The sequence below is a fragment of the Dendrobates tinctorius genome, unplaced genomic scaffold (genome assembly GCF_039654945.1).
Source record: "Dendrobates tinctorius isolate UK_male_01 unplaced genomic scaffold, ASM3965494v1 ptg000125l, whole genome shotgun sequence".
Lineage (NCBI taxonomy): Eukaryota > Metazoa > Chordata > Amphibia > Anura > Dendrobatidae > Dendrobates > Dendrobates tinctorius.
In genome coordinates, this window is record NW_027361793.1 from 15,260,530 (window position 1) to 15,278,596 (window position 18,067).

Consider the following 18,067-nt stretch of genomic DNA (forward strand, 5'->3'; position numbering starts at 1 on the left):
AAAATACAAAATGTAAAAAAAGGAAAAATTCTGCCCAAGGGACACCGAGCTCATTGGAGTAACTGCAACATATTAATGCCTAACCCAAATAAGTAGAAAAAGGACTTATACAATAAATATCTATAGGTCAGTCTCTATTGAGACATATCAAGTATACTATGGGCATAATAGTCCAAATAATTACTATTCTGAGTGAATAACCCGTGATGGAAACAAATATCAGAGATATCACCCCCTGTAACATACATAGAGGTGATGCTGCAAAGTAGCTTGAATCATATAAAATATAACTGAAAGTCCCCACCATAAGGTAAGCCGTGACAAATTCTCGTCAACACACACCAGATAGCAATAGATGACTGCAATACCATAAAAAGCGTCTCGTAATGAAAAATGCATATTACCTATCAAAGATGGTGTGTTCACTCGGCATCCCCTCAGGAACGAAGTCACTCTGACTTTGAAACGCGTTGAGAAATGAGAAATAAATAACCATCGTTCATCATCTATTTGCCTGGATCGTTATTGTTACAGCAGGGTGGGCGATATCCACGTTTCTTCCATTAATCTGCATGTTATATTAAAGGAACATGCCTTTTTTCAACCTTAAATACTTTAAAAGGATGGTTAATATGTCCTTGCCTTATAAGTTGTATGACGAGGGACTAGATCTCCTTAAGGTGACCAGTAGTGCACTAGTTCTGCTGAAAAAAGGAACCTGTCAACTGAGAATAACGCTATTAACCTGCAAATATGGGGTTAATCTGCAAGTTAATATCGTTCAGAACCTGCCCACACATGGAGGCTCACAGCGAGGAGGAAATTAACTTTATTCTCAACATCAATCTCGCTCTTTCAGTAATAGGGGTGGCACCGTTACGGTTTGTCACCGCTCAGTGTATAGAGAGTCGTGGCTGTAACTGTGCCCCCAGCACTGACTGACAGTTGACATAATAATGAGTGAGCTGTCAGTCAATGCTGGGGGCATGATTACAGTCTCTGCTCCTATACACAGAGCAGTGTCTGAAACCGTGCCGGTGCCGCCCCTATGACTGAACGCCGAACTCTGCCAAGAGGAATAAAGTTCATTTTCTTCTGGTAGCCGGGCTCTAAATGCAGGCGCGGGCAGGTTCAAAACACTATTCACCTGCATATTAACTCCATATGTGCAGGTTAATAGTGTCTTTTCCTGTGACAGGTTCCCTTTAAGGCGACCAGTAGTAGACTAGCTCTTCTTAACGTGACCAGTAGTGGACTAGCTCTCCTTAAGGTGACCGGCTGTTTATGGAGCCTAACTTGGAAAAAAGTAAGTAAATTATCTCTCTCCTAGAAGAAAAGACAACGATATTGCTAGTGCAGCTATTGAAGATAACCAGCCTGTAAAATCAATGTCCTACATTTTAAGGAGTCCTGCAAAATGACTAGCGATAAAAGCCAAATCAGACATCCATCTGCAAGCAACTGTTTAGGGATATTTGTCCTTTATCAGTGCAGAACAGGGTTTGACGGACTGAATGGGATGCCTTGGATGCAACAGCTTGCTGATATCCCTAGCCATATTTGCAAGACTTGTTAAAGGGACAAATGTTGACTTGCATAGTTGGTACATGCTGTAGATGGCACAAGCAAAATAACTTTTTTTTTACTTCAAGGAGAGAGTTATTTTTATGTCCTATTAGTTAATAGTGAGGGGAGCATATATTTCAATTTAACATTGATATCGTGTTGTGGCTACTCCTCTGCCAAACTTAACTGCCACGTATTTGGATTGTGAAAATATTTGCTTATAAAAAATGTATTCAGTTAATTAATCTCATTGAGGTTTTTTTTCCACATTTACTAGGTTTTCAAATTTAATAATAAATAATTTGATAAGTCATTTTTCCAAAACCTTTATTAATTAGCTCAACATATGGACAATAATATAACAGAAAAATCAGAATTTCACAAATAAAATAAAGCAAAATCTATACTTGTACATGAAAATTTCATAGAGCTGTTTCTATTGAACCCGCATGTGGGGTGCTGCATGGAAAAAACCTCAAATGTGGATTTCAATAATTGCATTGTATGTAAACGGGGAAGAAAATAATAGTCACCACATTTACTGCATGCTGCAATTTAAGACTAAATAACAGCATGCGTTAAAATCACAGCTGAAACACTCAGGTCATAAATCCCCTTTTATCTGTAAGGCTAGTTTCACACTAGCGTTTCACTGACCTGCGTTGGTCTGCGCATGGCCACCTCTAAGCTCCGCCCCTGGCCGTGCCTCCTCCTGGCCGCTCTGCCTATGGGCGCAAGACGCTGCATGCGACCTGCATACCCTCCTATATTTAGCATTGGGTACGCAGGCTGTGCACAGGTATGCATTTGCCGGCACATGCGTCCTTTGATGGTGCGCCGACCTGCGCCAAATGCACCGTGTTGCATTTTGGTGCGCTCGGCGCACCGTCAAAAGGATGCATGCGCCGGCAAACGCATACCTGCGCACGGCCTGCATACCCAATGCTAAATATAGGGTACGCAGGTCGCATGCAACATCATGCACTCATAGACGGAGCGGCCGGGGGCAGAGCTTAGCGGCAGCCGTGCCCAGACCGACACAGATCAGTGAAACTCTAGTGTGAAACTAGCCTAACATTGCACATCTGATCACTACAAAGAAATACTGTAACAGCAAAAACTAAAATACTACGTTTTGAGTGAAACTGGCCTCCAGTTGCATTTTAGCTTCAGTATTGCAGAGGTAGCCACCTTTTCCCATTTTCTATGGTGATCTAACTTTGGTTTCAATGGAATGTTGGCCGTCAGGAGTAGGAGCCATTGTATGGATCCACAAATGTGGTCGTATTATGGTCATGTGAAACCAGCCTGAAGGTTTTTCAGATCTTTACAATCATTTTAACTTTTTTTCCTAGCATATGTCTATTTTTCTCCATAGTATACACATATTTAGAGTAAACTATTCCTTTAATATCCACAGGTGATTGTAATTGCCCTGATATCATTGCTATTGCTCTCTAATGATGCTATAAAACCTAATTTTTGCACCACTTTCTGCACGGCTCCTCGGTAATAGACTAAGCCTCTTGTATGACAGCTGTCTTCTTTCATTGAACATTGTTTAGGTGCATGTTTGGACGATCCAATCTATTTGTATTTCCAACTTCTGTTTTTTCTTTACTATGCAACGTTATGAATTGCACAAATATCTGAAAACATTTTAGAAAATACTTGAATTGGTTTTTAATGGGAGATAATTGTATTTTCAATTTTTTTTTCATTTAAATTGTCATGGTTTTCAGTGTTATTTTGGATTGGGGGTAATTCTGTATCTTTCTTTTAGTGCATAGATTCTTAAACTTTTAATTTTGCTGAAAATTAATGCTCATTTGCAAGTGTGATCAACTACTATGGAGCTTCAATGAAAAACTGGTTATGATTTAACTACTTACTGGTTTCTTGTATGTTTTTAATTCAGTGTACAAAATGCAAATAGTTCATCATGGTCAATTTTTTTAGATAGTAACTTGCATTCCAGAATAAAAGGGTCTTTTCAAGCAATGATTCTTCACATGGTGCAATTTCACATTTCTTCCATGTGAGTATACACTGCAGAAATAGCAGGAGTACTCATGATAAGATAAGGCAATGCAAATGTGATATATGCAGACTAGCCACACAATTCATCAAAACTCCCTAAAGCCACGTTCAGTATTTGGTGAGTTTTTTACCTCAGTATTTGTATGTCAATACCAGGAGTGGGTGATAAATACAGAAGTGGTGACGTGTTTCTATTATACTTTTCCTCTGATTGTTCCACTCCTGGTTTTGGCTTACTAATACTGAGGTAAAATACTTACCAAATACTGAATGTGTGATCGTGACCATTTAATATTGTGTATGTCCCCTTCCAGCCTAGACATGAACTCCATAAGAAGTTTATTAAAAACACCTACTTGACAGTGTCTAAGTCTTCTTCATTTAATAAAATAGATTTTACTCATACACAAATGTTGTCCCCCAGTTTTACATTGACAGATTCCACACTGCATGTGGGGGGGTGGCTGGTAGATGCTGAGAGACTCCAGGCTACACATGAAGGACAAGTAGAGAATGACTGACCCTACACTACACATAGAGGGCAGGTAGAGAATGACTGACTCTACACTACACATGGAAGGCAGAAGCAAAGTGAAAGACCTGCACTGCATACGGAGAGAGAGAAGATAATGATAGACCCTGCAATACACATGCAGTGCAGGTAGAGAGTGACCACCCCCATACTTCAGTTGGAGGACAAGTAGACAATGACAAAGCATGCACTATACACTATGCACTGAAAGACACAGACCTCACACTACACATTGAGCAGATGAAGATTGTGACAGACCTTGCACTGCATATGAGGGAAGGTTGATGTTGGCAGAGCCTGCACTGCACATGGGCAGGTAGAGAGTGATCCACCCTTTATTACAGATAGAGGGTAAGAAGATGATGACAGGCTTTGCACTGCATATGGGGAGGGCAGTTAGAGAGTGACTGAGCCTGAACTTCACATGGAGGGAAGATAGAGAGTGACTGAGCCTGCACTACACATGGAGGGCAGGAAGAGAGTGACTGAGCCTGAACTACACATGGAGGGCAGATAGAGAGTGACTGAGCCTGCACTACACATGGAGGGCAGGTAGAGAGTGCCTGAGCCTGCAGTACGCATGGAGGGCAGGTAGAGAGTGACTGAGCCTGCAGTATGCGTGGGGGGCAGGTAGAGAGTGACTGAGCCTGCAGTATGCATAGAGAGCAGGTGGAAAGTGACTGACCCTGCAGTACACATGGAGGGCAGGTAGAGTGCCTGAGCCTGCACTACACAAGGAGGGCAGGTAGTAAGTGAATGAGCCTGCAGTACACATGGAGGGCAGGTATACCGCGACTGATCAAACCCTATATACAAAGAGCAGAGAGAGTGTGACTGATCCTGCACTTAACATGGAGGTTAGGAATGGAATAACAATCCCTGTTCTACACATGAAGGGCAGATAGGGAGTGAATGACCCCACATTACACAAGGTGTGCAGGTAGATAGTGACAGACCCTGCACTGCATTACGAGTAAGGCACGTAGATACTGTGAATCTCTGTACTACACATGGAGGGCAAGAAGATATGCCCCACATATGTAAGAGGGAAGGTATATACTGATAGACCCTGCACTACACATGAAGGGCAAGAAGATCATGACAGACCCCACACTGCATATGGGGTAGGGCAGGTAGATACTGAACCTACCCACACTTGGACAGCAGTTTCAAGAGTGGCAGGTCCCAAAGTACACATGGAAGGCCTATAATATATTAAGACACCCAGCACTGCATATGAAGGATGACTGGCAGATAGTGACAGACCCTCCACTACTCATGGAGGGCAAGTGGACAGTGACAGACTAAACAGTATACATGGAGAGCAAGTAGAGAATGATTGATTCCCCCACATCACATGGAAAGCAAGTAGAGAGTGACAAATGCCACCCTACAGATGGAGGGCAAGTATAGAGTGACAGACTCAGCGCTTTTGATGGAGGGCAGGTAGAGAATGACAGACACGGCACTACACAAAGAGGATGAGATCGTGATAGATCTCATACTTCAAATGGAGGAGGGTAAGTACGAGTATACGGACAGATAGGGCCTGTGATCCCATGCACTGTGTATTTCTTATAACTAAGCAGATGATAAAAAAAGCACTAGACACCTTAGCTGGCATGAAATGGCCAAGAGGCTTTAATAGGGTTACTTTTTTAACATAAATGAATAAACATAAAATTAATACTAAAATTACCAAAGTTGTAAAAGTCCATATAAGAACCAATGAACTCAGAACCATTTTAGAATTAAAACTTTCCCCTCAAAAAAGCCTCACGACGACTTTCATTCGATGAATGTAGCAAACTCCAGGGGTTGGGTGGGCGGGTGACAGATAATTCGTCTCTTCAGAGACACTGAGGAGAAAACCTGAGGGCGGGGTACAGATACCTTATCTTCGTGCACTTTTTCCACCAATCAGAGTGACATCTGACAGACGAACAGGCCAGCCAATCAGGACTATCGCCCGTCTCCATTACTTGACAACAGGGACTATTAACCCTTTACCATTTTGCTCATGAGGATCCTTATGAGAACTTAAGGCATCTATAAAAACTAAAACTGGAAAACAGCATAACAATACTAACCCTCGTTTAACATCCTTTAAAACTTTAAGTGCCACGAACCCATGTAGCCCCCGCTCTAATTGCTGTGGGAGCTGTCCATGGGATCGCAGGCTCTATCTATTTCTTATAACTAAGCACTATTGATTGACCGCCTAGTCAAATCCGTGCGCAGGATTTGGATTCTACCAGCAAGGCAGTACGGTGAGCTGGATTATTTTCTCTCTTTTTTCTACAATTTACCTTGGCTCTGAATCCCGTGCTCCCGACTGAGGATATTGTTATATTGGAATTGCATATTTTTACCATCTAAATGTCGGAACCTGGTGTAGATTCTTTCACAGATCAAGATGAATATACTAATAGACTTTCCAAATTGGCATCGATTTTTAACTTAACGGAAAACGTATTGCCACCATCTGAAATGGACTCATTACAGGAACACATGCTGGATCTTGAATGGAACATGGTCAAAGAACTCAAGATATGGTGGGATTTTACCTCTCTGAAGACATACATTGATAAAGGTATGATACCTAGAGGCTTACGTTTAAAAAAATTTCCCACTACCAAATACAACACTGAGTTCATTACAAACTGGAATAATATATTAAGTGACTGTTCCATTAAATTGATGCATTTAATTGTTAAACAGGAGGACTTGGAGTTGGTGCAGACAAAATCTAATATACTTAAGATAAAGGACTCTCTCAAGAAATTTAATAATTTGGATTCATATAAAACCTCCTATGACAAAATACAAACAAAATTGTCAAAATTGGAGAGTAATATTATGGACATTAAAAAGAAGAAATTTATGAGAGACTCCATAGACTATACCAAAAATGAGATTTACACCTGGAATTATAAACCGAGATCGATTATCAGAAGGAGACGTCACTCCAGTTTTAATCGAGTCAATTTTGACAACTCTGACTCTACAGGTGATACACCTCTGCTCTCCACTCCAGATGGAATAACTGATCTTTCCAACTCCTCATTAAATATATCTGGCATCACTACAAGATCTAAACAATATAAAAACAAGAATCCAGCACAAGTTTTCCAAAAAAAGTCAAAAAACATACCAGAAGAGCTGTACATCATCAACATCAGAGACATTAAGTCTTCCTGTGTGGAATTTGTCCAGTTACGTGCTATCTGAAGAGCAGATTTCCTTGCTGAGTAAGGGTTTGGGATTTGCCCCTAATACAAATTTTAACATTTTTCAGACTATCTTGGACTTGAATAAATTTGCACGTAACATCACATTAAAACGTCATTTTTTTGATAATAACAATGGGATCCCCTCACAGGATGTTCTAGATAATGCTGATATGGTTATTTCTAATTCTAGTAACACTCCTTTTTTTTCTTTTCGTGAACAGAAGGCTATAATGGATCTTAGACTCCTTTCTGCTAATGGTGATACTGCTTTGATTAAACCTACTACGTTTACACAACCTGTACTCTCTAATCCGGAATATTATCCAGTACAATCACGACCTCCAATACTGGATCTGTTCCAGGAGCTTGTTGTCACTGAACTCATAGAGTTGAATGATACAATGGTCCCCCCTAAGGATAATCTAACACATAGGGAAAGATTAGCCCTGAAGGAGTTAAAACTTAACTCTGATCTTATAATCAGGGAGACTGACAAAGGGGGGGGCATTGTAATATTGAATTCGGGTTTATATAAAAAATTGATACTTCGGAACCTACAGGATTTAGACAACTATATAGAGTTAGATCAGGACCCCACTAGACACTATAATAATTTATTATTGAAATGTCTGGAGGAGGGGGTCTGTGTGGGTGCTATTAATGAGAAAACTAAGGATTTTTTATTTAATAAAAACCCTGTGGTTCCGATATACCATTGTCTCCCAAAAGTTCATAAAAATGTATTTCCTCCCCCACTGAGACCAATAGTTTCAGGCATTGGCTCATTGGGGGAGAATTTGGGAGGTTGGATAGATAATTTTCTTCAACCTTTGATTCTTGATATACCAGGTTATATCAGGGATACTAAAGAGGTTGTTAAGGCTTTGGATAATTTTTGTTGGAAATCTTATTACTCTTGGCTTTCTTGCGATGTAATCTCTTTATATCCATCTATACCTCATAACGTTGCATTACGCTGTCTATCTCAACATCTAGACAGATTTAGTGACTATGACACCTGTTTAAAAGATTTTATAGTCTCATCTATTGGTTTTCTCCTAAAGCATAATTATTTTTCTTTTGATAAAATTTTTTATTTGCAGTGCAGAGGAGTTAGTATGGGAGCTCGCTTCTCCCCCTCCCTTGCAAATATTGTTATGGCGAGGTGGGAGGAGGATTTCCTATACTCTGATGAGAACCCATTTTCCAAGTGCCTGCTATGGTATGGCAGATACTTGGACGATCTGCTGATGATTTGGTGTGGCCCAGAGGATAGTATACAAGAGTTTGTTTTATATTTGAATACCAATGAATTCAATTTAACCCCTTAAAGACCGCCGATACGCCTTTTAACGGCGGTAATTAAGGGTACTAAAACCACAGCGCCGTTAATTCACGGCGCTGTGATTTAAGTGAATAGCGCGCCCCAGTGTCGGATTTTCTCCAGGGTCTTGGTTGCCAGGGGTAGCCGAGACCCCAGAGAACATGAATCGGTCGGTTTTTACCGACCCCCGCTTTTGCGATCACCGTTATTAACCCTATAACGGCGACCGCAAAAAAAAAAAAGCCGCGATTTTACATTTAATTTCTCTCTCCTCTGATGTGATTGCACATCAGAGGAGAGAGAAATAGGGTCCCCGATCCCCCCCGGTACCTCTCCGTGGCCCTCCGTCCCCTCCCGGTGGTCGCACGTCCCGCCGGCATCCTCCGATGGGCGCTGCCATCTTGAAAATGGCGGGCGCATGCGCAGTGCGCCTGCCGGGAATCTGCCGGCTCCGGCTGGCAGATTCCATTCATTATTTTGATCACTATGATAAACGATCATAGTGATCAAAATAAAAAAAATAGTACATACCCCCCCCGTTTATCACTCCCTTATATAGGCCAATATAATGAAATAAAGAAAATATTTTTTTTTTCAGTTTTCCATTAGGGTTAGGGTTAGGGCTAGGGTTAGGGTTGGGCTAGGGTTAGGGCTATGGTTAGGGTTGGGCTAGGGTTAGGGTTAGGGTTGGGCTAGGGTTAGGGCTAGGGTTAGGCTAGGGTTAGGGTTAGGGTTGTGCTAGGGCTAGGGTTAGGGCTTGGGTCACGACTAGGGTTAGAATTAGGGTTAGGGCGAACTAGAATTAGGGATTAGGGTTGGGATTAGGGTTAGGGTTGGGATTAGGGTTAGGGGTGTGTTGGGGTTAGGGTTGGAGCAAGAATTGAGGGGTTTCCACTATTTGCCAACTTTGGGGGTCTAAAAATTGGGGTCTAAAAAAATCACTTTTGTGGAAATAAAAAAAGACTTTTTATTTTCACGGCTCTGCGTTTATAAACTTTTGTGAAGCGCTTGGGGGTTCAAAGTGCTCACCACACATCTAGTTAAGTTCATTAGGAGGTCTAATTTCCAAAATGGGGTCACTTGTGGGGGGTTTCCACTGTTTCAGGGGCTCTGCAAGTGCAACATGATGTCCGCAGACCATTCCATCAAAGTCTGCATTCCAAAATGGCACTCCTTCCCTTCCGAGCTCTCCCATGCGCCCAAACAGTGGTTCCCCCCCACATATGGGGTATCGGCATACTCAGGACAAATCGCATAACAACTGTGCGGGTATGATTTCTCCTGTTACCCTTGTAAAAAATAAAAATTTGGGGGCGAAAACATCATCTTTGTGGAAAAAAATAGATTTGTTATTTTCACGGCTCTACGTTATAAACTTCTGTGAAGCCCTTGGGGGTTCAAAGTGCTCACCACACATCTAGATAAGTTCCTTAATGGGTCTAGTTTCCAAAATGGGGTCACTTGTTGGAGGTTTTCACTGTTTAGGCACATTAAGGGCTCTCCGAACGCAACATGGCATCCGATCTCAATTCCAGCCAATTCTGCGTTGAAAAAGTCAAACGGCGCTCCATCCCTTGCGAGCTCTGCCGTGTGCTGAAATAGTGGTTTACCCCCACATATAGGGTATCAGCGTATTCAGGAGAAATTGTACAACAAATTTTGTGGTTGATTTTCTCTTTTAGCACTTGTGAAAATAAAAAAAATTGGTTCTGAAGTAAATTTTTTGCAAAAAAAAGTTAAATATTAATTTTTTCCTTCCACATTGCTTTAGTTCCTGTGAAGCACGTAAAGGGTTAATAAACTTCTTGAATGTGGTTTTGAGCACCTTGAGGGGTCTAGTGTTTAGAATGGTGCCACTCTTGGGTATTTTCTGTCATGTACAGCCCTCAAAATGACTTTAAATATGATGTGGTCCCTAAAAAAAATGGTTTTGTAAATTTTGTTGTAAAAATGAGAAATCGCTGGTCAACTTTTAACCCTTATAACTTCCTAACAAAAAAAAATTTTGCTTCCAAAATTGTGCTGATGTAAAGTAGACATGTGGGAAATGTTATTTATTAAGAAATTTGTGTGACACATCTCTCTGATTTGAGGGCATAAAAATTTAAAGTTTTAAAATTGCAAAATTTTCAAAATTTTCGCCATATTTCCATTTTTTTCATAAATAAACACAAGACTTATCAAAGAAATTTTACTACTAATATGAAGTACAATATGTCACGAAAAAACAGTCTTAGAATCAGCGGGATCCATTAAAGCGTTCCAGAGTTATAACCTCATAAAGGGACAGTGGTCAGAATTGTAAAAATTGGCCTGGTCATTAAGCTGCAAACTGGCTCTGTCGCTAAGGGGTTAAAAGGTAAATCCTTTTACCATCATTTGAATACAATGAATTTTCTGGACGTCACCTTATCTATCAGTGATTTGGATGTTGTCATAGTCACCCCCTATCACAAACCTACTGCCACTAATTCCGTTTTAACGGCGGATTCCTGCCATGCGGCACAGACCAAGAATAATATTCCGGTAGGAGAATTGATTCGAACAAAACGAATCTGCTCCCAATCCAGTGATTACAATAGGGAAGAAAGTCAGGTTTGCGACAGGCTTTCCAAGAGGGGGTATCGTCCCTGGATTCTCAATAGAGCTAAATCAATCGTAAGTGAAATCAATAGGGAAGACTTATTATTTAAACATAAACCATCTTATATGAAAAATAAATCTAATAATATTGTCTTTTCAACTAATTATAGTAATCAGTTTAACACCATTTCTGGCATCGTGAAAAAATACTTACCAATTCTCAAAGAGGATCCTATTTTAAAACAGGTGATTCAGAGTAATATTAGGTGTGTTGCTAAACGGGCACCTACACTTAGCACTATTCTTTCCCCTAGCCTTTTTATAAGTGATAGTGGCCAGACGGAGGGATCCTCCTGGATCACATTAAAGGGTTTTTACAAATGCGGTGCAGCTAGATGTAAAACTTGTAATTTTGTACAAAAAGGAAAAACATTTCTTTCTATGGTAAACAAAAAAACATTTACCATTAAAAACTTAATAAACTGTAATTCTTCTTATATTGTATATTTAATAACATGCAATATTTGCAAGATTCAATACACAGGTTGCACCACGGGACCCCTGAAGGTTAGAATTAGGAGGCATCTCTCAGATGTATCTAATCATAATGCTGTTGCGGTCTCTGCAGTATGAAAGCATTTTGCCACAGTTCACAAAGGGGATGTTAGCGGCTTTCATTTCATGGGAATAGAACAGGTGCATAGACCGGTTCAGGGTGGAGATCACAGAAGGAAACTATTGAACAGGGAGTCCTTCTGGATTTTCACCCTGGGCACTAGATATCCAGATGGTATGAATAGTCGACAAGATCCTATATTACATTATTGAATATGTTCATCCCATATTTTTATCCAGAGGTTCTAATGTAACTTATTGATCTAATTTTAGTATATTATATATGGGATATGAATATGTGATATGTACTTTGAAATATGTTATTGTAATTGAATAAATGTTTTTTTTTTTATTATTATATATTCATCTTTTTCATCTTACATTAGGAGTATATATATCTCCCTTTTTAAATTATATATGTCATTTATGTTGTGTTGTCTACATTGACTGATTTTGTTTTTGTTTTTTTTCCTTGTTTGACTCTCCCACCATTACCATATTGGGAGCTGCTTTGGAGCAGCCCACACATGTGTTTCTGATTTTTGCAGGTGGAAGAATCCTATAAAAGGAAGTTGGTTGCATTCAATGTCAGAACATAATTAAGACCTGAGGCGTCGAAATGCGTTGTTCTGCAGTCATCCGACTGATATGCTGTACCTGCTGGAATTTTAATATGCATTGGCACAATAAAATGGATTTTTAATTTTCAATTTCTGGTGCTGGAATTTCTCTTTTTTCTTTTCCATTTTAGAATTAAAAGTTTCCCCACATGGACAAGCTCGTAACCGGGTGGCCACCATCCCCAAACCCCTCGGCCATTTCTCGACTGCAGACTGCAAACTCATATTGAAATATCTAAACCAATGTGGTCTAAATGCACACCATCCCGGCGATAAGCCCCGGCAAGAAACCCTCCAAATCGAAGTGTCGATGTGAAAAACCACACACCTTGGGAATAAAGTGCTCCAAAGACTTATTAAACCATTTACGAATGCCCTCCAAAAATTTTAAATTATGTGAAGACCATAGCAAGCATGGGACGATCTCGGAAAAAAATTATCACAATTTCAGAAAACATAGTATGCGCCAATAACAAATCTTGGCGGACCTGAAAATGCAATTCATGCGTGCGTATTTTTCCGAGATAGTTACGAACCAGATGCAGAATAATTAAGTTGGGTTGAGGAAATCGGTGAGTCAAAGCAACCAACATGTCAAAGTGAAGCCCACCTCATGCCCCTGCGCCCATAGCAACAAATATGCATGGCATTGTGCCAGAAACCAAGATTATCAGAATAAGGTCATCCTAGGACCCTCTTCTTTGCCCAATATATATATGAATGGCCTACAATCCATATAGTCTTCTTGCCTGTGAAGGAAAAAAAAACGGAAAGATTAACCCCTTCCTGATATCAGACGTACTATCCCGTCCATGGGACCCGGGCCCCTATGCCCATGGACGGGATAGTACGCCTAGCGCGATCAGCGGCGCCCACGTGGTGAGTGCCTCTGATCGCGGCCGGGTGTCAGCTAATTATCACAGCTGACACCCGGCACAATGTGTCAGGGGTGGTCACGGACCTCCCCCGACACGTTAACCCCCGGTACACCGCGATCAATCGCGGTGTACCGGGGGTTAAAGGGAAGCATCGGCAGGGAGAGGGCTCCCTCCGTGCTTCCCTGAGCCCCCCACAGCAGCGCAATGTGCAGCGCTGCTGCGAGGGACTCCTTTCCTGCAGGCCCCCGAATCCAAAATGGCGACAGGGGCCTTTGGGGGCCTGCAGGGAGCCATCTTCCTCAGTGCCTGCAAAGCGCAGGCATGAGGAAGTCTGCAGCAGTGCCTGTGACAGATCGCTGATCTGTCACAATGATCTGTGATGTGACAGATCAGCGATCTGTCACAGGACAGTTATGTCCCACCTGGGACTATGTAATAAAGTTAAAAAAAGTGTTAAAATAATTTTTAAAAAATCGGCAAATAAATTAGAAAAAAAAATAAAATTCCCCCAATAAATCCATTTTTTGGAAATAAAAAAAAAAATAAAAGTACACATATTAGGTATTGCCGCAACTGTAATGACTTGCCCTATAAAACTGTCCCATTAATTAACCCCTTTAGCAAACCCCTTAAAAAATAAAAATAAAAAACAAAGCAAAAAATAATGATTTATTATCATACCGCCAAACAAAAAGTGCAATAACGCGTGATTAAAAAGACGCGTATAAATATCCATGGTACTACTGAAAACGTCATCTTGTCCCGCAAAAAACGAGCCACCACTCAGCATCTTCAGCAAAAAATTAAAAAAGTTATAGCTTGCAGAATAAAGCGATGCAAAAATAATTATTTTTTATATAAAATAGTTTTCATTGCATAAAACCGACAAAACATAAAAAAACGACCTAAATGAGGTATCGCTGTAACCGTACTGACCCAAAGAATAAAACCGCTTTATCAATTTTACCGCACGCGGAATGGTGTAAACGCACCCCCCAAAAAGAAATTCATGGAACGCTGGTTTTTGTTCATTCTGCGTCCCAAAAATCGGAATAAAAAGCGATAAAAAAAAGTCACGTGCCCGAAAATGGTACCAATAAAAACGTCAACTTGTCCCGCAAAAAATAAGACCTCACATGAATCGGTGGGTCAAAATACGGAAAAATTGGAGCTCTCAATATGTGGTGATGCAAAAACTATTTTTACAATAAAAAGCGTCTTTTAGCGTATGACAGCTGCCAAATATAAAAACCCGCCATAAATAGTAAATCAAACCCCCCGCTATCACCCCCTTAGTTAGGGAAAAATAATAAAATTAAAAGAAAATGTATTTATTTCCTTTTTCCCATTAGGGTTAGGGCCAGGGTTAGGGTTAGGGCTAGGGTTAGGGCTAGGGTTAGAGTTAGGGCTAGGGTTAGGGCTGAGATTAGGGTTAGGGGTGTGTTGGGGTTAGGGTTGGAGTTATAATTGGGGGGTTTCCACTGTTTGGGCACATCAGGTGCTCTCCAAATGCAACATGGTGTCTGATCTCAATTCCAGCCAATTCTGAGTTGAAAAAGTCAAACGGTGCTCCTTCCCTTCCAAGCTCTGCCATGCGCCCAAACAGTGTTTTACCCCCACATGTAGGGTATCAACCTACTCAGGACAAATTGCAAAACAAATTTTGGCATCCAATTTCTCCTGTTACCCTTAGGAAAATTAAAAATTGGGGGCAAAAATATCATTTTTGTGGAAAAAAATGATTTTTTTATTTTCACGCCCGGGCGTTATAAACTTCTGTGAAGCACTTGGGGGTTCAAAGTGCTCACCACACATCTAGATAAGTTCTGTGGGGGGTCTAGTGTCCAAAATGGGGTCACTTGTGGGGCGTTTCAATAGTTTAGGTAGATCAGGGGCTCTCCAAACGCACATGACACCTGCAGACCATTCCATCAAAGTCTGCATTCCAAAACGTCACTACTTCCCTTCCGAGCCCCGACGTGTGCCCATACAGTAGTTTTCTCCCACATATGGGGTATCAGCGTACGCAGTACAAATTGGACAACAACTTTTGGCGTTCAATTTCTCCTGTTACCCTTAGGAAAATAAAAAAATTGGGGACTAATTGATCATGTTTGTGGAAAAAATATGATTTTTTTATTTTCATGCCCGGGCATTATAAACTTCTGTGAAGCCCTTGGGGGTTCAAAGTTCTCACCACACATCTAAATAAGTTCCTTGGGGCGTCTAGTTTCCAAAATGGTGTCATTTGTGGGGGGTTTCCACTGTTTTGGTACATCAGGGGCTTTCCAAACGCGACATGGTGTCAGATCTCAAGTCCAGCCAAAAACGTCAAATGGCGCTGCTTCCCTTCTGAGCTCTGCCATGCGCCCAAATAGTGGTGTACTCCCACATTTGGGGTATCAGCGTACTCAGGACAAATTGCACAATAACTTTTAGGGTCCTGTAACCCTTGGAAAAATAAGAATTGAGGGTGAAAAGATCTTTTTTGTGGAAAAAATATGATTTTTTAATTGTACGGCTGTATGCTATAAACTTCTATGAAGCCCTTGGAGGTTCAAAGTTGTCACCACACATCTAGATAAGTTCCTTTGGGGGTCTAGTTTCCAAAATGGGGTCATTTGTGGGGGGTTTCCACTGTTTTGGTACATCAGGGGTTTTCCAATCGCGACATGGTGTCCGATCTCAATTCCAACCAAAAACTTCAAATGGCGCTGCTTCCCTTCTGAGCTCTGCCTTGCACCCAAATAGTGGTTTACCCCCACATGTGGGGTATCAGCGTACTCAGGACAAATTGCACAATAACTTTTAGGGTCCTGTTACCCTTGGGAAAATAAAAATTGGGGGTGAAAAGATCATTTTTGTGGAAAAAATATGATTTTTTAATTGTACCGCTGTACGTTATAAACTTCTGTGAAGCCCTTGTGGATTCAAAGTTCTCACCACATATCCAGATAAGTTCCTTGGGGGATCTAGTTTCCAAAATGGGGTCACTTGTGGGGGGTTTCCACTGTTTATGTACATCAGGGGCTCTCCAAACGTGACATGGCGTCCGATCTGAATTCCAGCCTATTTTGCATTGGAAAAGTCAAACGGCGCTCCTTCCCTTCTGAGCTCTGCCATACGCCTAAACAGTGATTCCCCCCCCACATATTAGGTACCATCGTACTCAGTAGAAATTGCACAATAACTTTGCAGTCCAATTTCTCCTGTTTTTCCCTTGGTAAAATAAAAAAAATTGAACCTGAAGTATTTTTTTTGTGAAAAAAAGTTAGATGTTCATTTTTTTTTAAATATTCAAAAAATTCCTGTGACACACCTAAAGGGTTAATAAACTTCTTGAATGTGGTTTTGAGCACCTTAAGGGGTGCAGTTTTTAGAATGGTGTCACTTTTGGGTTCTTTCTATCATATAGACCCCTCAAAGTGGCTTCAAATGTGATGTGGTCCGTAAAAATAAAATGGTGTTGCAAAAATGAGAAATCGCTGGTCAATTTTTAACCCTTATAACTTCCTAACAAAAAAATTTTGGTTCCAAAATTGTGCTGATGTAAAGTAAACATGTGGGAAATGTTACTTATCAAGTGTTTTGTGTGCCGTATCTCTGTGATTTAAGGGCATAAAAATTCAAAGTTGGAAAATTGCGAAATTTTCGCCAAATTTCCATTTTTTTCACAAATAAACGCAAGTTATTTGAATGAAATTTTACCACTAACATGAAGTACAATATGTCACGAGAAAACAGTGTCAGAATCACATGGATCCATGGAAGCGTTTCAGAGTTATTACCTCATAAAGGGACAGTGGTCAGAATTGTAAAAATTGGCCGGGTCATGAACGTGCAAACCACCCTTGGGGGTGAAGGGGTTAAACAATACTATCAGGCCGAATGTACAATCTAAAACTCTTCCCGACGCCTATCTCCCAATCTTCCTAATCTTGCTCTCTGGTAGACCTATCATGGCGACCTCAGTTGCTGCACCAATACAAAAAGAGTGGGAGGAGAACTGAAAATTCTCCAACCTCAATTTAGACATACAACTTCGCAATACTGACGAGAACTGAAACCGAGTCAGAGGAAGACCGTTTACGTGAATAAACAGAGGACTGTCAACCTTTGGGTGAACCGATAACTAATTACTCAAAATCGAGTGCGGGCAGAGTGCAGAACCTGGAATCGCCTGGAGGTGAACTGACACCCTCTTACCCACTTGATCCATCTTAGATTTACGAACCCGTAAGACTACTCTATTTACCATAAGAGCCACATTCCGTACATCCAAACCAGAGTATCGAGCTTTACTGAAGCAGATCAATTCGCCAATGCGGAACGCTCCAAAAAAAGCAAGAGAAAAACAAGACTTAAACATCAAAACTTCAACTTGATTAAAACACACCAAATGTAACACATCCCATAAGCGAGTCATTAAATCAATGGTGATAGCTCTCCTCCCATCCAAGCGGGAGTGCTGCTTCCTCAACCCTTTGAGGAATTGCTTAACAGGGAACCATAACAACAAAGAAGAAGCACCGTTTAACTTAAGAAAAAAATTATATGCCCGATACCATTTTGTAAATGCTGGAATGGCCGTAACCCTTGGCCATCCATCCTTACAAAAATCGTAAAACCGCCAAAACCTTGGTGAACAGCGGAGGTATCTGTTCCAATGTACAAAG

The 18,067-nt window shown here is 40.8% G+C and overlaps 1 protein-coding gene across 2 annotated transcripts in view; it reads left to right on the forward strand.

Annotated features, from left to right (window-relative positions):
- Window positions 1-13,939, forward strand: part of ADAM23 (ADAM metallopeptidase domain 23) — an 889,186-nt gene extending 875,247 nt beyond the window's left edge. For both annotated transcript variants that reach the window (XM_073541893.1, XM_073541894.1), the window contains exon 25: window positions 12,645-13,939. In XM_073541893.1, the coding sequence (XP_073397994.1) occupies window positions 12,645-12,829 (185 nt within the window). In that variant the 3' untranslated portion in view covers window positions 12,830-13,939. The remainder of the gene's footprint in view (window positions 1-12,644) is intronic.
- Window positions 13,940-18,067: the final 4,128 nt, after the last annotated feature.